This window comes from Onychomys torridus, chromosome 17 (assembly GCF_903995425.1).
Source record: "Onychomys torridus chromosome 17, mOncTor1.1, whole genome shotgun sequence".
Taxonomy (NCBI): domain Eukaryota; kingdom Metazoa; phylum Chordata; class Mammalia; order Rodentia; family Cricetidae; genus Onychomys; species Onychomys torridus.
In genome coordinates, this window is record NC_050459.1 from 21,779,082 (window position 1) to 21,801,892 (window position 22,811).

The 22,811-nt window shown below is 47.0% G+C and overlaps 1 protein-coding gene across 2 annotated transcripts in view; it reads right to left on the bottom strand.

Annotated features, from left to right (window-relative positions):
* Positions 1–3,975: 3,975 nt before the first annotated feature.
* Rab11fip1 (RAB11 family interacting protein 1) overlaps positions 3,976–22,811 on the bottom strand; it is a 36,150-nt gene continuing 17,314 nt past the window's right edge. The window contains exons 2-6 of one of the 2 annotated variants that reach the window (XM_036166465.1): positions 21,914–22,356; positions 20,025–20,814; positions 17,259–19,016; positions 16,271–16,379; positions 3,976–5,356 (exon numbers count right to left, since the gene is read on the bottom strand). In XM_036166465.1, coding sequence (XP_036022358.1) covers positions 5,138–5,356; positions 16,271–16,379; positions 17,259–19,016; positions 20,025–20,814; positions 21,914–22,356 — 3,319 coding nt within the window. In that variant the 3' untranslated portion in view covers positions 3,976–5,137. The remainder of the gene's footprint in view (positions 5,357–16,270; positions 16,380–17,258; positions 19,017–20,024; positions 20,815–21,913; positions 22,357–22,811) is intronic. The other variant, XM_036166466.1, reaches the window with a different exon arrangement.

Genomic DNA, 22,811 nt, shown 5'->3' on the forward strand with positions numbered 1-22,811 from the left:
CTTACTGAGCATTAGCAGGAATCAGATTGAAAGAATTCCTAATGAGGGGTCAAGAGAACCAAACCTAGTCATTTATGAACACTTAGGAAAAAATAAAAATTCCTACTACTACTACTACTACAAAAAACAAAAAACAAAACAAAAAAACCCCCAAAAAAACCCAACCCAAAATGAGAGAAAATACGAATGAATATGAATCTGTTTTCAAATTCCTTAACACAGATACACTATCAGTGTTCTATGGAAGCCCCTAGCCCCAACCTAAAGCACCATGGGCTCTGCAACGTAATCTCATCTCTGTGAGAAACAGTATCTGCCCCTCTCCAGAGTCTACGGAGCAAGGCCTATGAGCCACACTCTGCACCTGAGGCCAGCAGATGCTCTCCATGCTCAGACAGACTTAGTTACACTCCACACCTGAGGCCAGCAGATGCTCTCCACACTCAGACAGACTTAGTCACACTCCACACCTGAAGCCAGCAGATGCTCTCCTTGCTCAGACTTAGCCTGGATGGAAAGTCGAGCTGAGGAAGATAAGCCTGGGAGGAGATGCCTTCATCTGCCCTAATAGCTTCTATTGGATCAGCTGAGCTGACTGACCCCGGATCTGCTTCTCAGATGGGGGTACTTCTGGACCCCAGGCAAAGACTTCCCTCTGGAGACTTCTGGGTAGACATTACATGGTGTCAAAGCTATGGTCCCTCAGGATAAAATGAGGACTACAAAAAGTCAGGACAGAGATGCTCTGTCCTCTCTACAAGGTGCTCAGGCACTCTGACACTGATCATGGTGGTAGCTGCAGGGCTTCACAGGGATTCGACCACCCTAGGAAGTTTCCCAACAAGACAGAAGGAGCTTTCATCACACCCCAAGTGAAATACAGACGCAAATCTTTGAAAGGTAGTATCATTTTATTTAGTGTTAGGAAATTTTAGGGTTTTGTTTGTTTAAGACAAGGTCTCCTATATCCCAGTCTAACTTATAACTCCCCGTGCTAGTAGGATGGAGTTGAACTTTTGGTCACCTTGCCTCCACCTCCCAAGTGCTGGCTGGGATTACAAGTGTGCATCACAGTGCTCGGCTTTTGTAGTACTGGCAATGGGGTGGTGGGGTCAAACCTAGAGCTTTGTGCATGTAAGGCAGGCACTGTACTAACCGAGCTACATGCCTGATCCCTTAGGTATTTCTTAAAAGCAATACTAAGTAAGTTCAAAATCCCCAAAGTACCACTCAGGGAGCAATAATTCTGTAATTTGAAAAAACACCATTGAGCCTTCAGCTGGAAAGCCAATTTAGTAGCTCACAGAGTAGGAAGGAGAATCCAGAGTTAGGTAGGGTTGGTGTGGGTTCATGTTTCCCATCTAAGGCAATTGAAGGATCCTCAATCAATACCCCCACCCCCACCATTAAAAAAAGAAAGAAAGAAAGAAAAAGAAAAGCTGGGAGTGGTAGAATACTGCTATTCCCGGCACTTGGAAAGTGGAGACAGGGGGATTAGGAGTTAAAGGTCATCAGTAGTCATAAAGTCATTTTAAGGTTAATGGGGCTACATGAGAACCTGCCTAAAAAAAAAAAGCAAAAGATAAAAACATCCCCAAGTGGGGTGGGGGTCTGGCAGAGCACTGGACTGCTTCGCATAAGACACTGGGTTTAATCCCCAGCACCAGGAAAGTAGAGGGGAAGAAAAAGGTGGACTGGAAGAACCCGGGGGTGAAGAACTCTGGCCTCACTAGAGCAATCGCAAAGCATCATGGGCCAGCCTCTCTTAACGCCCCATGAACTGAGAAGCTGGAAGCACACAGCTCATCTTTCATGCATGTGCCCAGCTGTGGGGCATAGCACAGGCAGGGTTGCTTGCTCCTTCCTTCTGCTGTGGAAGTAAGGGTAACATACTGGAATAAAACAGCCCAGGCCAGTCCATGTGCCAAAGCCAAGAAGGAGATGATATGAAACAATTGGGCCAAGGGCTGACTGTTCTTAGGAAGCTGACCTCCAATTGGAGTCTGCTGGCATTTAATCCAATGCCCCCTCATATCCTAGTTGGCCTTTCTGGAGGCAGCCAGGCAAGGGCAAGGAAAAAGCCCCTCTTTTTCCAGAGCGCAGGCTCCTCCAGGGCCTCTCATGCTGGTGGCAGCTACAGGCACAAACCAGTGGCCAGCCTCAGGAGCTCCAGGGCTCTCCACGTCACCAACCTCTGCCACCAGGCTCAGCTTCCCTTGGTATCTTCCCTCAGCCCCCAATTGCATATTCAAGAACAGTTATTAAGTGGGTGTGACCTCTATGTACTTTGTGAGCTACAGCAAAGTTAGCAATGCAATGTTTTCCAGTGAAGACCTTGAAGTCAATTGCCCTACATTCTCCAGAGTTCCCAACTGGCATTTCAGAGCACAGGAATTCACTCCACTTAGACGGTCCTCTCTAGAGCTGACTCAATAACATACCAAAAGTCCTAGTAGCAGCAGAGACCTCTAGACTCGTCATTAACAAGGCAGTTAGTTCTCCAGGCTCACTCCTCCCAGAACCAGTCCCCTCCTCCCCATGGACTTAGGTTATCACAATAAAAATGCCTCTTTATCAAGTAAAAAAAAACATGATGCAGAACAGACATATACATATACATTTTCAGAGTTCAAGTGAATAGTTTTCTTTATAGGCATGTTAATGAATTTCACAGTACTAAAAAAATTATACATCATCCCAGAAATCTGCAGTGCTCCCTAGCATTGTAGGAGAGGTTAAATAAAAATAGTTGTGAATTATTAACAGCTAATTAGCTAAATCAAGTTACAGTCTTGCCCTTCAGTTTAAAGTGCTCCAGTGTAAGCAAGGCTCCTCATCTTTGGGATGATAAGGACACACACACAGAGATTCTTCATTGGAACTACCACCACCTCCACCCTGTCCATTCCACTGGCCCGTGACTTCTCCTAACAGAGATGTTAAGATTTCACGAGATTTTTATTACAACCAAGAAGAGAAAAATGAACAACATGAAACATTTTAATTCCAGTATGAGGTGACCAGCAATGAAATTCCCTCTGTTGGTGAAAATGGGACTGAGTTTAAGGGGGGGGGGGAGGAGTATATATATATATATATATATATATATATATATAGAGAGAGAGAGAGAGAGAGAGAGAGAGAGCTGTATTTTAAAACAAGATTTATACATATAAATCTAGTTTATATATAAATATATAACTATATCTATCTATACATATATATAGTTTCATATGTATAAATTTAGTTTAAAAATACAGCAGTCTACCAGGCATGGTGACACATACTGGTAATCCCAGTATTTGGAAAGGCAGAAGGGATGAAAGTTTGAAGCCAGTGAGATCCTATGTCAAAACAGCAGCAACAACAAAACTCCCCAAATCAGGAAGCAGCAATCCAAAAGCACATGTGGGGGTATCGAGTGCTCTACCACTGAGCGATAACCCAGCCCTGGCCCACGGTGCCTTCTTCTTGAGGAATCAGCGGACTCTGGCTCCTCCTTTCCAGGAACACTGCCAGCAAGACCAGCAAATGGAAGTGTGGCCATGGCCAAGGACCCTTCCTAACATTCCTTCATTCTCTACCTCACAGACTGTTGGAGTAAGTGTCTGGATCGCTTAGTCCTCTCTCCAGGCACCAGAGAGGCCAACTGAGCAGCAGGAACCCTGACAGCTCAAGAGGAGGGACTCTAACCACTTCCCACTACTTAAATGAAAAGTTAATTTTGTTTTATTTTAATGTGCGTTGGTGCTGTGCCTGCATGTATGTCTGTGTGAGAGTGTCGGATCCTCTGGAACTGGAGTTACAGATAGTTATGAGCTACCATGTGGGTGCTGGGAATTGAACCTGAGTCCCTCTAGAAGAGCTGAGCCAGCCTGAAAAGTGACTCTTTAATTCCTTCATATCTCCGGGACATGGCCCTATGGATCTACAATGCACAGTGTGTGTGTGTGTGTGTGTGTGTGTGTGTGTGTGTGTGTGTGTGTGTGAGAGAGAGAGAGAGAGAGAGAGAGAGAGAGAGGCAGGCGAGGGGCGGGGGTAAGCGCGTTTGCATTTGTATACGTGTGGGGTGTGCTCACCTATGTGGAAGCATATGAGGGGCAGAGGTTTATTTATGGTGGCTTTTCATCTTATTAAGACAGAGTCCCTCACCGAATCCGGAGTTCCATCTTTCAGCTAGAACAGCTGACCAGTGAGCCCCTAGGATCTGCCTGTCTCTGCTCATTCCTCTCTGAGCCCACCCCCCGACCCCTCCACCCCCGACCCAGGCACCTGCCACTACTGCTGTTTTTTTGCATGGGTGCCAGGAATGCAAACAGATCCTCAGGCTTGCAGTGCAAACCCTTTACCCACTGAGCTGTATCTCCCCACCCATGAGGAGTGTATTTTTAAGGCTAGAAGGGAGAAGGAACTGGAAGAGGCAGTTTGTTCAAAGTCTAAGAAGCATGCTCAGAGGCTTTCTGTAAACAGCTGTGCTCTATCTAGCCAAGAGGCCTCAACACGGTGGTAATCCCAACACTTGGGAAGTAGAGGCAGGAAGATCAGAAACAGGGCTAATCTCAGCTAAACAGTGAGTTCAAGAGCAGCCCTGGCTATACACAGTCTATCTTAAAAACAGAACAGTGCCCCCCAGACAAGAACCCTACCAAAACAACCCTTGAGTCTGAGAAGTTTATAGGACACAAAAATTTAGCATCTATCACACCTGAGCCATTCAAAGGCCAGGAAAGAGGTGAAACGGTGTGCATAGTACGTAGTCCCTTTCTGATCTCACCCTAAGCCTGGCTTCACGAAGGATACATACTTGAAAAATCTCAGTATCAAAAGGTGACAACCCCAGTGTGAAAATACGTGAGTTCCGATGGTGGCCCCTGAATTGGTGGCTCAAGATCAAACCTTATATTTACAACTTAGTTAAAGGCACAGTGGCAGTTAAAAATAAAAACGCTGGGAATGTATAGAAAAGATTCGTTGTAATCATTAACCTGGTTTCAACTAGGAGAATTAACTCTTGACAGACAACGCACACCCACCCGGCGACAGGAGGCAGTGTGCTGATTACAAGGCAGACCACGCCCTTGACCTCCAGAGGTCGTGGAAACAAGCTCACAAAATATCTCTGTTTCCATCCTGCGAGTCACATCTTTCCAGCCTTTTTGCCCAGTGGGGTCGGCACTCGGAGGATGTTGGGGGTCTCCTCCATGACTCGGACCAGCAGGTTGTCGATGTAGTCTTCCAGCTCCCGCACCTGAAACTCCTTCTTGCTGATGGTTTCCTTCTGTTTGAGGACCAACTGGATCAGCTCGTCGTGGGTCAGCTGTGCATAGGCGAAGGCGGGGTCCGAGGGCTGGTATTTCTTTGGAGAGGAAAGAAGAGGGGAACGGTTACCAGGCAGCAGAGAAACCAGACATCTGAAAGGGATGCAAATAGAATGTCAGCAGCCACGGGGAGCCTCTCGGAAACCCATCTTCTTGTTATTCTTCAGCGTCTCACTGTGTAGCCCTGGCTGGCCTGAAACTCACTCTGTAGACGAGGCTGGCCATGAACTCACAGAGATCGGCATGGCTATGCCTCCCAGGTGTTGGGATTAAAAGCGTGTGCAATCACACCTGGCTTGGAAATCCACTTTCAACACAGGACGAAACCAGGTGGCTGACTGAGAGAAGTAACATGGACTTTGTAGAATGTGCATGGGTTGGCTGCGTGCATTTTTACTTCCTTCCTTATTTATTCTCTTTTTGCTTTATGATCCTGTCTGTGGCAAATGTAAAAACCAGGGGCCTGGGAGCAGCTCAACAGCAGAACACTTCCCTACCATGTGTAAAGGTCCTAGCTTTGATCCCTAGCACAGCATTTCAAAAGCAGAAACCTTCCTTGGCTTATAATTCTCAGACCCCTGGTCTTGACTCTGGGTACATGTTTTCAAGAAATGTAATGAGATGGCTCAGTAGTTAAGAGCACTGGCTGCTCTTTCAGGGACCCGGGTTCAATTCCCAGCACCCATATGGTAGCTCCTAATCATTTGTAACTCTAGTCCCAGGAATCCAGCACTCTCTTTTTAGGCTCCTCCGGTACCGCCCACCCCCCTCAAGGTAAAACAACCATATACATAGAGAAAAAAAAAAGGAAAAAGAAAGAAAAGGAAGGAAGGAAGGAAGGAAGGAAGAGAGAAAGAAAGAAAGAATGAGAGAGAAAGAGAGAGAAAGAGAGAGAGAAAGAGAGAAAGAAAGAAACATAATGAGGCCTTGGTGGGGAGGAGGGAAAAGAAGTAGGAAGCATCATCAGGTAGTCTTTGTCTCATAATCAGCCAGGCTCAGGTGTGATGTGCACGCACCTGAGCCCAGCCACTTTGGAGGCCGAGGTTGATGGACCATTTGATCTCTTAAGTTTGAAACCAGCCTTTAAAACTCCTGCTCTCAATACGGCGCTGGGATAAGCCCCAAGGCAGAGCAGAAAGAAGATGTGGGGGAGCACCCTCCTGCCAACACAGCTGGGTACCAGCCAACTCAGTCTGTCTGCCACTCCTACACCCGCTCCGAGACCCCACGGAAACGTACCCACAATCTCAAAACATGGGTCGCTAAAGCCAAGTGCCACCAGACCAGACTGTCTAGGTACACAGTGGCCTGTCCCAAAGACTGACTGTTCCTGTTTCTGATGGAAGCATGTATCCGGAACAGTTGCTTTCAGGGAGCATTTATCATCTGGGACAAGGAGACTAACTGCAAGCTCAAGGCCATGGGCGATAAAGCCTCGGTGAGAAGTATCAAGTCACATCAAGGAGGGAGCAATCTGCAGCTGAACAGATCTACAAATTCAAGGGCACCAGACTCCAGAGCAACTCAAGGTGATTCCTGCCCAAAGAGCTCCAAGACAGGACCAGGTTTCTGCCCTGAGGGCCTGCCACTTTCATCTTCTACCAGGAAGACCAATATGTGAAGAGCCTACCATCTCCAAGCTAGCCCCGGGCAGAACTAACAGTAATAGGACAGAAGCCCCTGTCCCCCCAGAACAAACTGCCCGAGGAGACAGAATTCAGAGGAATCCCACTCTCTCACTGGCTGGCTTACAAACACACGATGATGCTGTTTTCACATACAGCAGCAAGCTTGAGTCCAAGTCAGGTGGCCCAAGAATAGCCGGGCTATTTCTCCAACATTTGCTTCTCTCTCCCTGACCCCCTGCTTGCTTTCAACTGGTTGAGGATGTCCAGTCAGAGGGGACATCATTCACCGTTTTTTGTTCTTGCTGCTAAGGATTAAATTCTGGGTTTTGTGCATGACGCATAAATGGTCTGTCTCTGCAGTCACTCTGTGTGTGACTTCCCAAACTAGATCAAACCAGGTAGGATGGCACATGTGTAATCTTAGCACTCAGAAGAGGCTAGCCTGCATCATGAAGCAAGCTCTAGGCCAGCCTTGGCTACAGTGAGGCAGTCTCACAACAACAACAACAACAACAACAACAAAAGCGTTGTTGGACACACAACAATGTGGATGTACTTAACACTACTAAATTATGTTAAAAATGGTAACGATGAGGCTGGGCTGTAGAGGCACACACCTTTAATCCTAGCATTCAGGAGGTAGAGTTTGAGGCCAGCCTGCTCTACATCAAGAGTCCTTGGCCAATCAGGGCTACAGAGTGAGACCCTGTCTCAAAAGAAAAAGGTATGGCGGGAAGCTTTCATGTCATACGTGTTTTGCCATAATAAAAAAGGTGTCCATTTATGTTTTACATCAAGAAACATGCCCTGGAGGTTTTTAGATCACACCTCTACAATGTAAGGGTTTTATTAAGAAATACTAATGAGTGGTTGAGTGTGTAGCTTGGTGACGGAGTGTGTGTTTAGCAAGCGTGAGGCCCAGCGTGATTAAATCTATAACTTGGTCCCTCTCCATCCCTTCCTTCTCTACAAGCCTCGGTCCCATGCAGCCCCTATAGCCCATGTAGCCCATGCTGGCCCTAAGTTCCTGCCCTCCTGCCTCCACCATTCAATTCTGGTCACACACCAGCTTTTTTTCTCTCCTCTTTGCTGGTCTCCCCTTCTTTCTTTCTGAGACAAGGTCTCACGTAGCCCAGGCTGACCTTAAACATGGATGGCCTTGAACTGCTGATCTTGCTGTCTTTCTCCAGAGCTGCCATTACAAGCATGTGCTACTACACCCAGTTTATGTGGCATTGAAGATCAACCCCAGGGCTTCATGCATGATAGGTGAACACTCTACCAACTGAAAGAAATCCCTAGCCCTTTCCTTTTATTTATTTCTAAGGGTATTTGATATATTTGATAATGTTAGCATCAATATAGAATTTAAAAAATATTACATCATTTATTTTCAGAGAGAGAGAGAGAGAGAGAGAGAGAGAGAGAGAGAGAGAGAGAGAGAGACAGTGCGCGCACTTCTGAATGTGAACCATGGGACATGTATGTAGGTCAGAGGACAAATTGAGGGAGTAGGTTCTGTCCTACTTTGCAGGTCCCAGGGACTGAACTCAGGTCATTAGTCTGGGTAGAGAGTTCATTTATAGCTGAGCCATCTCCCCTGAGAACAGCCTTTTACCGTTATTTTGTACACATAATTAAATTTTAGTTGAAATTGATTTAATATAAAAATTTAATTCAAGTATATTTTAACCATCACTGTACTACTAGATACGTTGTTTTCAACTTTCAAAATTATATGTAACATTTCTTTTAATATATTTGATTTAATTTGAATTGTGTGACTGTGTATTGTCTGTGTACATAAGTATAAGTACCCATGGAGGCCAGAAGAGGTTGTCAGATCACCTGGAGCTGCATACCGCTGGTTGTAGTGACACATTCCTGTAATCTCAACACTTCGGAAGGCTGAAGAAAAAGGACCAGGAGTTCAATGCCAGCCTGAGCTATATGAAATCTTGTCTCAAAAAAACAAGAACACTGAGAGATGTTCAGTGGTTAAGAGCACTTGTTGCTCCTGTAGAGAACCCAGGTTCAGTCCCAGCACCCACATGGTGGCTCACAATCACCCCAATACCTGGGGAGCTAATGCACTCTTCTGGGTCTGTGGGCACCAGGCATGCATGTAGCGCACAGACTTATATGCAAGTAAAACACGTATGCACATTTAAAAAAAGTCTCAGCTTGAATTCTGTAATCAAAGAGGAAAGGGTATATCTACAACTTTGAAATCATTGGAAGCTATAAAATAATCCAGCCTTACAAATAAAAAGGCATCAGTGGCCAGGAAGAGGAAAGGTACTCAAAAAATTCACTCCTGAAAATGGTGACCACTGTCAGGTGTGAGTTCTCAGGAGGGCTGTGCTGGAGTTCCCCTTCAGGTTCTTGTCAGTGACACAAGTTCAAATGTGTGTCCAGATCCTCCAAATACCACAGCGTGAGACTTCTGGACCTAGTCGGACTTCCTATTTTAAAGCTAAAGCACTAAAACCATCTGGGTAAACAATACGCTCCTAGTTACAAATTATCCGCAAAGACTGAGGGCCCTTCAGCCCTCAATGACAGCACCCTCTCCAAGGCACAGGGAACTTTCCGGAGGAATGGGGGAGGGGTGGGGTGGGGATGGAAAGGAGCCTGGTGAGATGCTGTCTTCTTGAACTCACACCAGTGGCAGTTTACAGGAAGAAAGGACGTACGGTTGGAGACGCGCTAGTTAGGAGGAAAAGATGTCCGCAGAAGTGGGGGCGGGGGGAGAACTAGGTGGTGAGCATAATCACAACACCCTGCACACTTGGGTGAAACTGTCAAAACCAGCAAAGTGATTGTTTAAAAATGGGGGCCCTGAAACAACAGGCAAGGGGGAAAACGAAACCAACCCACCAAAAACACTGTTGCAACGACCCTGCTAGCTTCTCACCGACTTTAGCTGTGTAACCAACCCACCAAAAACATGCTGCAATGACCCTGCTAGCTTCTCCCGGACTTTAGCTGTGTAACCAACCCACCAAAAACACTGATGCAATGACCCTGCTAGCTTCTCACCGACTTTAGCTGTGTAACCAACCCACCAAAAACACTGATGCAATGACCCTGCTAGCTTCTCACCGACTTTAGCTGTGTAACCAACCCACCAAAAACACGCTGCAATGACCCTGCTAGCTTCTCCCGGACTTTAGCTGTGTAACCAACCCACCAAAAACACTGTTGCAATGACCCTGCTAGCTTCTCACCGACTTTAGCTGTGTAACCAACCCACCAAAAACACGCTGCAGCTGCAATGACCCTGCTAGCTTCTTCCGGACTTTAGCTGTGTAACCAACCCACCAAAAACACCGCTGCAATGACCCTGCTAGCTTCTCACCCACTTTAGCTGTGTGATTTCTTTTCCCAACTCTCTTATTTTGAGGTTATTCTTACAAACGCTGCTTTATGCTCACTACAAAGCTGCCATTCTCCAGTAGGCCAACAGCAGTCTCCAAGGAGCTTTCTATATTTACCTGGAATATTTACTTGGGAGAGTCCAAGACCAAGAGATTTATGGCAGGCAGGCCAAGGGGCAGCAGTGGGCACACAAGTCATGAAGTGAGAGGGTGCTTTTCTTCTGTACTAAGTTATTGTCTTACTCAGTGCCAGGAGAGAAACCCTTGACCAGATGAACTTTGAAGAGGAAATAAAATGGGAACCAAGGGGGCCTTGCTTACTTTCTGAAAAAGAGGCATTCACTTCTCTCTGGGCTTCAATGCCTAGTACATCAATTAAGTCAATCTGCCAACCAATCAAAAATAAATAGATAGATAGATAGATAGATAGATAGATAGATGATAGATATAGATAGATGATAGACAGACGATAGATAGATAGAATAGATGACAGACAGATAGATATTTGATTTCCAACACCCACATGGTAGTTCACAACCAGCTTTCACTCCAGTTCTAGAGAACCTAGTGCCCCCCACTGGCCTCTGTGGGCCACAGGCCCACACTTTATGTGCACATAACACACATGCAGGCAAAACACTCATACACATGAAATAAAAATAAATAAAATCAAAAGAGTCACAAAGCATTCTGCATTAAAAGGAAGTGGAAAGGGGAAACTGCTAGATGGCTAGATTTAATTACGTCATCTATAAGTTGTCCTCTGGCTCAACTTCCTAGTAACTACCAGGAAAACAACACAACAAAAACCTTCTTGGCAGAAAAACAAACCACCAACCTCCTGGGAGATAGTGCTGTTTCTACTGGCAACCATCCCACAGAAGCCAGCAAACCATGCCGGAAGATGGAGTTACAGCAGGTACAGACTGTCGGGGCTAAACCACTGGAGGTACGTGGTTCCCACACTGGTGGTAGCTCTGAAAGCAATGCTACCTTGTTGGCCCATTTTGTAAGGAAAGAGGTCAAGGACGGAACTAGGCGATGCTAACTTGTCTTCAGCAATAATTACCACTGCTGAGCCACTTTTACTCAAGACTCCAATCTCCAAAATCCAATGAACGCTTAACCCAGCTCCTGATGGCGAGGTGGACGGAGAGTTAACAATCATCAATCATGTAAAAACGCTCGCAGGGACTGGAGCGATGGGTCAGGGATGAAGAGCACACACTGCCCTTTCACAGGACTTGAGTTTGGTTCCCAGCAACCACTTGAGGTAGCTCACAAACACCTGTAACTCTAGCTCTAGGGATTTCAATGATTATGGCCTTCTAGGGCACCTGCCCTCATACCTACATAGACACACATATTTTAACAATAATAAAAATATAGTCTTTAAAAAATGCTTTTGTGGTCTAGCATGCCAAAGCCAATATTACACATACATACAACAACAACAACAACAAAAAAAATCTTTTAGAAGTGACAGGAACATTTTATTTATTTTATTTATTTATTTTTTTCCAAGACAGGGTTTCTCTGTATAGTCTTGGCTGTTCTCAAACTCAGAGATCCTCCTGCCTCTGCCTCTATGCCTGACAAAACCTTTTTATTAAAAAATAATAGCCGGGCATATGCCTTTAATCCTAGAACTCAGGAGGCAGGGGTAAGAGATCTTTGAGTTTGAGGCCAGTCTGGTCTACCAGGGCTACATACTGTTTCAAAAACCAAAACAAAATAACCCTTAAGAAACTATTATAAAAATAGGGTTTTTGTTTGTTTGTTTGATAAAGGTGTTAGTGCACTTTGATCCCAGCATTCAAGAGGCAGAGGTGGGCAGATCTCTGTGAGTTTGAGGCCAGCCTGGTCTTTCAGGACAGTGAGGGCTCACAAATCAGAAAGTGCAGTTCTTAGCTGCAGTCTGAAACCCCTCAAATATCTGAAATAGAACACATCCCTGGCCTCTGCAGGTCACCAAAGACCAAAACAAGGCAGTATTCTAACTCTGATTTTAAAACTAGAAAGGAGTTGAGACACACCTCATTAGTAGAATGTACGCTTAGCAAGTAAGAAGTCTTGGATTTTATCCCCAGCAACCTCCAAAAAAAAAAAAAAAAAAAGTGAGTATTTGAAGGACAAAAGCCAAGAAATCATCCCAGAATGAAAAAGATGCACAGACAGGGGCTGGAGAGATGGCTCAGAGGTTAAGAACACTGGCTGCTCTTCCACAGGACCCGAGTTCAATTCCCAGCACCCACATGGTGGCTCACAACCATCTGTAATGACATCTGGTGCCCTCTTCGGCTAGGCAGGCATACGTGCAGACAGAACACTGTATATATAATAAATAAATCTTCAAAAAAAAAAAAAAAGGTGCACAGTACATCTAAATGTAAGGGGCAGGCCTTGACTGCGGTGCAAACAACTGGACAGGGTTGTCCCCTTGTTGGGACAATCATGAAATACACGTCAGAGATGAGAAGGCTGTTAATTCAACAGTAAACTTCTGGATTTTGAAGAATTCTTTTTTTTTTTTTTTTTTGAGCTGAGGATCGAACCCAGGGCCTTGCACTTGCTAGGCAAGTGCTCTACCACTAAGCTAAATCCCCAACCCGAAGAATTCTTTTGTTCTTAGGAGTTACACACTCAAGAATTTAGGTGGGGCTGGGCCAGTGAGCCCTAAGGACTTGAGTGCGGATTCCGAGCACTCACAGAAAAAGCCAAGTGTGCTTGCATGTGCCTGTGATCCCAGGACTGAAGGTGACATGTTCATGGTGAAACTCCCATGCCTAGATCAACTGGCTTTGCTCCCCGCCCTCCATCTCCAGCCTCGATAAACGGCATTTGGCATTCAAAAGAAAGAAAGAAAGAAAGAAAGACATCGAAGACAGCGATGTTCTAAAACAGGAAGTGCTGATGGTGTCATGGGCCTATAAGGATGCTAGACTAAAGTCTATCAAATTGTGCAAACAGGAAAACTGTATACTATGTGAATTATCTGTCAATAAAGATTTTATAAAAAAAAAGTTTCTCAAAATATGTACACACATGAAGGAAATACAAATGGGGTCACCAAATAACAGGGAGGCAAAGCCTCAACTAGCCATCTCTCTCCACCAAGTGAAACCTCTAGCGCCAGGAATGAGTTATATGTAATTAAATTCCTGGCCAAAGGGGCCTCACGAATCCCCACACAACCCAGGCTAGTCTAAGGCTGTTGGTTACTGCCCACAAACCGACGGTAAAGCACCATTGCCGGAGACGACACCTACATAACTCACTGAACACGGAGAGCCATACTGGACCTAACTAGGGCCTTCACCCCTTCTGACCAGTGCTCACGGCGCTGCAAAGGTACTCTACACACTACCAGAGGAGAAAGGGAAATGCCGACCCAGCTACAGACCCTTCAGTCTACAGTGATGGTCTGCCTGCACCATATCCTCGCGCAGTACTGGCACAAAAGTCAGGAGCGGTGCTGGCGCACATCTTTAATCCCAGCACTCAGGAGGCAGAGGCAGGGAGATCTCTGAGTTTGAGGCCAGCCTGGGCAACAGAGTGAGGTCCAGGACAGCCAGGGTTATGTAGAGACCTGTCTTTCCCCCTCCCCCAAATAAAGAAAAAGTGGCACATAAGTTGTGGGAGTAACCAACCACTATCTGATTGGATTAAAAAGTCACCCCAGGAGCTGGAACCCAATACCGGACAATGCTCCAGTGGCAAGAGCCTTAGACTAGATAGGCATGGACCTAGGAGAAAACCAGATACTGCTAAAGGAGCCTAGCAATAAAGACTCCTAACCACATTCTGCAATACCCATAGATCACTGTGTCACTCACAATCATCAGAGAAGCTTCCTCCTGCAGGAGATGGGAACTAATAGAGAGACCCATAACTGGACAATATGCCGAGACTGAGAGGTCTTAGAACAGTTAGTCCTAACTGGAATGTCTCTATCAAATCTCTCCCTTCAGGCCTCAGGGAACTCTGGAAGAGGAGGCAGAAGGAGGGAATGGAGGACACCAAAGAAGGAAGTCCTGTTCTAGACACAACAGGATGGACACACGTAACAAACTCACGGAGACCGTGGAAGCATGCACAGCTTAAGCCAGACGGGGTCCCAGTGCAGAGAGTGAAAAGTGGATACAAGTCCCCATCCCTAACCAAAAGCTGTCTCCAAATGACAACCACTTGCAAAAGGTTTCTACAGGGGAGTCTCACTGGGTATACAAACCACACTTTAGGGCAGGCCCCATGCCAGCGTAGATGGCCAATATAAAACAAACTCAATGGTATTTTTGTAGATATTTTTTTTTTTTGGTCTCATATTGTTTTGTTTGGGGATTTTTTTTTTTTAACCTTACTGGCATTTTGCTTGTATATCATTGTTTCCAATTTTGTGTTTTTATGGGTTTCTATTTCATTTATCTGTGTGTCTCTGCGTATGTGCCTTTTCTTTTGACTCTGGTTTTAGTTTTGTTTTTACTTGCCTGTGTGTTTTGTAGAGAGAGAGAAGGAATGGAGCTGAATGGGGGCAGAGGATCTGGGAGGAGCTGAGGGAGGGGAAACCATGATCAGAATATATTATATGAGAAAAATGATTTAAAAGAAAAAATGGTGAAGAGCTATAGAGCAAGACACGGACTTCAACGTCTGGCCTCCACACACATGTGCACACCCACAAAATACCTGGAGATGCACATATAATTCACCCAAGAACATTCGAAGTGACAAAGGACATGATGCATACAACCCACTTTTCCGTGGTTCACATTTAACACACCCAAGTTACACATGCAGTGGTGTATGGAGAGAGAGCAGGAGGGAGAGGAAGGAACAGGAGGAGACAAAGCGAACTGGGTCATCCGGGAACAATGGGTGAATCTGGGTGATGGTCGACAGGAGTTCTTTGTTCTATGTTTGCAACTTTTTAAATGTTGGAAATTATTTTGAAATACAGTGATAAAACCCAGTACATCTGTATCAAGGATTTTACATTCTTGCCTAAAGATAAAAAAGCTGGGTGGTGTGGGGGATGCCTTTAATCTGGGAATTCAGGAAGCAGAGCCAAGCAGATCTCTGAGTATGAGAACAGCCTGGTCTACAGAGCAAGATCCAGGACAGCCAGGGCTACACAGAGAAACCCTGTCTCAAAGAAACAAAAAACAAAAAACAAAGAGAGAAAGAAAGAAAAAGAGAGAAAGAGAAAGAGAGAGACAGACAGACACACATACAGAGAGACAGACACACAGAGAGAAAGAACAAGAGAAGTGTCAGAGAGATAGAGATAGAGAGAGAGAGATAGAGAGAGAGAGAGAGAGAGAGAGAGAGAGAGAGAGAGAGAGAGAAGGGGAAAAGAAATCCTTTCTTTAAAGAGAACTGCCAGATGAACAGGGTGGTGTTACCTGCCTGTAACCCCAGCCAGCACTCAGGAGGCTGAGTCATGAGGAGTGTCATGAGTTTAGGGCAGCCTAGGCTACACAGTGAGCTCTAAACCAGCCTGGGCTACAGAAACCTTGTCTTAAAGAAAAACAAAACTAACTAACTAACTAAATAAGTACCACCATACTCGTAAACAGACAGTGCCAGTGACGATCATGTTGCTAGAGACAAGAAAGAATTCAGTGAGAAATGAATCATCACAAGGAAATGTTCTTATCCATTAATGGACAGTCTGGGGCCCTCAGAGTTTATCGGGACTCCAGACTCATCAGAGGTCTGCATAAGTAATTCCCAGAATTGCCCACGGTCTTTAACTTTTGCTGTTGTTTGTTCTGAGAGAGCACCTTCCTATGTCACCTGGGCTGGTCTCCGGACTAAATGAGCTCTAGTTCTCCTCCCATCAGCCCCCTGTGCAGCTGCAACAACTGAGGCCAGCTGTAATGGTGACGCTCTACACGCAAGCTCTGCAGATCTTAACAAACTGCCAACTCCTCAGAACACACACCTTTATAATGGCTTCGTTGATCAGGTTCTCACTGATGATGGCAGCAGTCCCCAAGCTAGGGTTTGCAATCTTGGTGGCTGTTGTGTTCATCGGCTTCACGGGATGAAGCCTAGAAAGACAAGAAAAGGATCCTTAAACTACCCATCTCAAAGATGGCTCACGGCAAGATGAGAAAGGGGGCGGGGAATCATCTCTGGCCCAACATCCAGCTTATGCATTAGCTCCTGTGGAATTCAAAGTAAAATGGATCAGAGAGCCACACATAACCAGCAAAGCTCATCCTTATCTTGGGGAGGGGGGTGGCGTGGTCCCCAACAGATGCTAAGTCCCTCAAGTCTGCGTATAGAAACAAGAACATTAAGACGGTCTCTCAAGGGTAGGACGTAGTACTTGCCCAGCATGCACGAGGCCACAGGCTCCATCCCCAGCACTGCAAAACAATTTTTTTTTCATTAATTAAAATAAATAAATAAAATAACGTTAACAATAAAGAAGAAACAAAGAAAGAAAGTTTCTCATCCTTGTGGGTAGCTACGGACTAGGACTCCACTGAGGGGCTCTCTCTGCAGAACCTTCTGGCTTCTACAGTCAGGGAGAGTGCAGATCACAAGTGAGCTGCTCTGTGAGCCGTTCTTAGAGGGAGTTTTCAGCCTTGCCTTGTTCTACCACTCCGTCTACCGCTGGCTTCTGAGACCCTGGAGACACAAGAGCCCCACACTTCCACAGCTACAGAGCTCCATCACACTGGAGAAGCATCCCTAAGCTATCTTGGAAGACTATTAGGTTCTTGCTACACACGCTGTTGGATCTTGAGTTATTGCAAGCACAAAGCGCATGGCCCTTGTGTGACAAGCCTTGCCAGGAAAACTGGCAAACTCTGACATCAGGACGTCCATTCGGCTTGAAGACATGCATGGTTTCTGCAGGTAAAAGCAAAGAGAGGGCATCTTCCCCACGCACCAAGACCATCTCCCCCATCATCTCTCACCTGTGCTTGGCTGTCCCCGCTCCAGCACTTGGCGGAGCTGAGACGGGGTGTATCTCTGAGGGTGTGACCCAGGCTTGTAGAAGTGGCTTCTTCTTGCCAACATTTTCAACTTTACCAGCGGAGCCCTCTCTTGTTGCTTCTTTTGGAGATTCTGCTACACTGCTGTGGTGACTGTCAGAACATGGAGAGCTAGGCAAAGAGTGTGCAGCAGGAAAGGTCTCAGAGGGCGAGGGGCTGGGCCTCCCGGGAGGGTCCTGGGATATTCGGGGAGGCGAATCTGGCCTCCCACTTTGCTTCGGTCCCTCTTCCTCGACAGTCCCAGGGCCTGGTAACTGGTTACTCACACTGGAGCTCTTGCCTGTCAGAGGTGGCTTAGGAATTCCCAGTGCTGCTGTCTGCTCGGAAGGAGCCGCTGTGGGAGTTCTGGGCCTGAAGTCATGTCGATCCTCCGTGAGCGCTGACCCATGTGCCGGGCCCCTTGGCCCCCCGGCCTTCTCCAGACAGGAAGGTGACATGTTCATGGCTGAAACTGCCCGCCCTCCATCTCCAGCCTCATCTACTCTCTCATCATCTGATGCCACTTCAGGAATGGAAGGGAGAGACAAGTTCAAGTCAGCCGTGACAGGAGACTTCACATCAGAGGCAGATGGCAGGTCACTCAGGGGGTCGGACAGCAGGCCTTCATGATCGCTGGCTTTGCTCTGATACCGAGTCATGATGCCATCGTCCTCCCCCACCCTCAAGAGGTGGGTACCCCTTGCTGGGCTGGCTTCACTTGAGAGATCTCCTGAGAAACTCTGGCTTTCAGAAGCTGCCGTGGTCACAGGTTCCTCCCCTGTGCCTGCTGTGTGGGGACACTCTGGAGACTCTTCACCGGCCACATCTCCGGCAGCGGCCCCTTCTCGTGTCAGCTGCTGCGGATGACTTTGGTCCTCTTCCTCAAGCTCAGAGGGTTTTTCAGTTTCTTCTCCCACAAAGAGCTGTTCAGAAAAGGACACACGCTTCTTGACTTTCTTTTGACCTCCACTGGCCTTTGGTGTTTCTTTGAGTTTCTGGGCTATGCTGCCAAACGGGGAGGTCGCCTCTTCCTCCTGGAGAGGGGGCGTCGCTTCTTTGACTGAAGGCACTCCACTGTTCCGATCGTTCTCCATGAAAGACCTAGACCGATGCTCAGAGTCCGTGTTTCTCACCGTGGGAGACTTCTCAGGGGGGTTTGCAATGCCGCCACTGCTGAGTAAAAGCACAGAGGACACTTCCTGGGCCTCATCAGGGGAATGGACCCAGTGCCGCCCTGGGAAAGGAACCTTCAGGAGGTCTTTGGGCTGCCCCATGGGGTTATGTCCTGACTCATCACTGCAGCCTTCTGTCCCTGTCTCCCTGGTCTCGCCCTCTGTAGACTCTTCCATCCCTTTCTGCACTGGGATGGTAATTTGTTTGCAAGATGATCCCGAGGCAGAAGAACCACTATTCGGAGCTGGTGTTAGACTCTCCTTCTGAGAAACTGCTTTGAGGAGCAGAGAAGGTTCTTCAGATTGGACCTCCCCCTTGCCTGTGGGGGGCCAGTGTTCAATTGGAGTGGATGTGGAGATGGGAGCTGCCAGGGGAGAGGAGAAAGAGGAGGAGGCAGGAGGACTTTCAGAGGACTGTGTCTCTGAAAAGACAGGTGCCTGAGTAGAGCCAGAAGGAAGAGCAGGAAAGAGAGCAGAGTCAGGGGAAGGAAGCCTGGCCTGGGGCTGAGCCGCTGGAGAGACGTCCAGTCTGTAAAAAGGACACAATAAAATCTGCACGTCAGTTGCAGATGAATTTCAAGAAACATATAAAAATAGTCATTAAAGAAGGACAGACGTTTTTACACTTGGAGCAGTATCTACAAAGTCAAGGGAACTGCAATTCTTGACGTACAGATGGATCACCTTGTTTTTCCTCAGTGCTGGGGAATCAAAGCCAGGGCTTCATACGTGCTAAGTAAACATTCCACAACTGAGACATACTCTCCCCACAGACAGAGACGCCGTTGAGCACCAAGCACACCCGTCACACAAGGGTCTGTAGCAATGCACATGGAAAGATCCAGCTGGGGCAACCAACAGCCTACAGTTCCCTTAGTGACACATATGACAGGCAAAAGCATCTAACAAGGCTTACCACAAGGCAACAGGTATGGATTTTGAAGAGAAAAGTACACTCTGTGCACAATCTCCAAAAAGTGTGTCTCCCCGCCCCCATGCCAGAGAAATGTCAATGTGAAAGGCACTCAGAAAAGCAGCTCCTTCAGTTTAGGCAGGCTCTTATGATCAGGCACAGAGGAAACAGAGAAAGGTCACAGGTACACTAAAGGGTGGACCAAGGGTCTCTCACACCTGCAAACCGATGCCAAGTACCAGGAGGAGAGGCAGCCACCTCCACTGGGCAGCATGCATGGAAAACTTAAACGCAGGTTCTGCCCAGGTACCCACCACAACCATGAACGCCCAGCTCACATGCTCAGAATGGGCCACCAACTGTCTCCTTTCACTGGAGTCTGGTTAGCTCACTGAGAAAAACAACCTCCACCGACGTATGGCTGAGCTGTGGCTTTAGGCTGGGAAACACCCCTGTCCTTTGTGCTGGGCAGGGCAGGCCAGCAGAGGTGACTGGTTCAAATGACTTAAGACTAGCATACCTTTGCATACGCAACCTGAAGCGGACCAGGTCTGCTCCAGTGGAGACCGCTAAATACGAAGTAGTGGCAGAGAAAGGCCCCATATGTCAAAAACTAAGACTTACCTAGGCTTCACAGCTTTGGTCTGGGGAGTCCTTGCAGTGGGAACTGGTGGCTTTGGTTCAGATTTAGGCTCCAGGCCGGCTTCTGGGTTTGAGATCGGCACATCTTCAAAGGGGTTCAGGGAGGTGCCCCGCTGGGAGGCAACAGGTACAGCATCTCTCTCAGACCTTCTCCCGAGCTCTTCCTCTCCCAGCTGGGCATCCACAAGCATGGCTTTCCCTTCTTTCTCTTTCTCCGAGACAGTGGGGAGAGGTTCGCCTTCGCTGCCTTTGGCCACATCTTTCTTGCCCGTCACCAGAGAAAGCAAAGAGGACTTCTTGGTCTCCTGCTTCTTGCTGTCTTTTGTCTCCTTGGTAGCCTCCACGTTTGCTGGAGACACGCTCTCTCTACTCTCTCCACTGGTCAGAGGTCGGTAGGATGGCAAAGACATGGACTTCACAGAATCCTTGGTGGAGGAGTCTGACAGTCGCCTGTCGGAGGTCATGCCATCTCCTTCCCCCAGTTCCTTAGGAGACCGGGCAGCCAGGTTTTCGGTGGACAAGAACAAATGTTTCTTCCTGAAGCCTTGCGGGGACGGGGAATTGGAAGGGCTGCTGTCCCGGATCTCACCCTTGACCTCTGGCTGCTCCATGTAAACATGATTCCCATTGATACAGAGGTTAGATCTCGAAAGGGAGTCATTCTTGGACCGGAGGCCCCCGAGGAAGGAGAGCCCTTCTTTCTTGGGAAGGCTGAAGCTGGTCTGGTTCAGTTGTGTATGCTCTGCACTGGATGTTCTCTTGTGGGACAGGACTGGGAAGAAATTAAACAGCAAAAAGGGTAAGTTCTGGAGAGATAGGTCAGTGAGTGAAGGTATTTACTGCAAAGTCTGGTGATTGAGTTAAGTCCTCAGGACCCACGTGGTCAAAAGAGAACTGACCCCCAGGAGCTAGCCTCTGACCTACAGACACACTAAATAAAAAATGAAGCTGAGGATATAGCTCAGGGGTAAAGCATCTGCCTATCATGCACAAGGCTCTGGGGTTCAATCTCTAGTAACAAGAAAAAAAAGAAAGACATTACATGAGTGAGGGATTTGAGGTATAGCTCGGTGACGGAGTTCTTAATTAGCATGTATGATGCCGTCATTTTCATCCTCATCATTGCAAAGACAGGAAGAGAGGAGGTGTGGGGTGGTAATACGGAGTTGCAATGGGTAGGGGCACCTGTCAATCTACCAACATTCGCACGCATCTTCAATCGTGGTAACCGACGGAAGGTGCCGGTGTTGCCTGAGCATCCTACAACGCATGGGGCAGTTCTCCACAAGAAGAATTCCCAGCCCAGTCAGCAATGCTGAAGTTAGGAAATTCTGTGTTAAACCGACGGAAAAGGCAATGTTCTCAGCAGAATAACAGAAGCTGGCCACTAAAAGGGATTCAGTACATGAAGTTCAAAACCCACGATTCGAGTTAAGGAGACTGGGTTACTTAGCTTCCATCAGGGATGTGCCGCACGGGAGCTAAGCATAAGACAGAAGCTCAGCAGACATCTGAGGAATTAATGAAGTGTCAGACACCCGACAAGGTCCTACAACTTTTATTCTTCCATATACAACATGTGCTGGGGGTATGGGTCAGTGTGAGAGCATTTGCCCAGCATACTCAAGGCCCTGGGCCAGATCCCCAGGACTGTGACAAAACAAAAAGCAGTAAAAAACAAACAAAAAAACTCAAATGCACTTATTCTGTGAGCTCCAAACCCTTGGAGAAGTTTACATTCTCTTAGACAAAGCCCTAGTGAACTTCATCACCGTCATGGCTGTGGTAACTAAAACCTGCGGACCTGCCTCTTCCTCCTCAAAGTCAGTGAGACTGGGAAAGCGGGTGAGTGAGCAAAGACAGGAACTCACCATCCGAGGTGGAGGAGGACTCGTCCTCATTGTCATCACCGTCCCACCGGGACTGGAAGTCTCCAGGACGCAGCATCACTCTGTCCGGCTTTGAAGTAGGCAGGACGGACATGGATTGGGAGAGCGGCGTCTTCTGCAAATTCGACTTGGAAAACAAAGTCTTGATCTTTGATTTCTTTTTCTTGTCTTTTGAGAAAGACTCATCATCGCTGTCGACTGAGGGTGTCGTGCTGGGGACGATGGCAGAGGCGGTGTCCGATGCGCTATCCTTATTCTTCCCTTTGATCTTGTCCTTCAGTTTTCCAAATGGACTCCGAGACTTATCTTTCATGGACAGGTCAAACATGCTGGCAGTCATGTTGTTTCTCATAAACTGGATATCGACCTCAATTTCCCCTCGCTCTTTGTCCTTCTTTCCTGGCTTGGACTTCAAGGTGTACCATCTGAAGGAAGAAAGGACAAGAGGTTACCTCTGGATGGAAGCAGTTCCAACGGGGCTCCTGACGCCTCAGTGAATTCTCCTCTCTGCTGCTCTAACCTCTCAGACAAATGCTCTTTGACACCATCTCAGTGAGGAGGAGTAAGTGGGTGTGGGATAATACAGAACTTCGCTTTTATTTACCCCTTCATTTTTGTTGGGCAAGGGATGGAACAATGGCGCCAAGCAAAACAGCCATGTGTTCTGCCCTCAAGCTATATCCCTAGCCCTGTACTTTTATCTTTGAGGGTTTTGTTTTGGGGTTTTTTTTGTCTATATGTTAGACAATGGCAGTAGTCCGATGCATCTTACTAGGGATTGGACCTAGGGCTTTGAACATACTATATAAGTATTCTACACCACTGAGCTCTATCCTCAACTCTTATAATCATCTAGAATAATAATCCAATGATGAGTTCT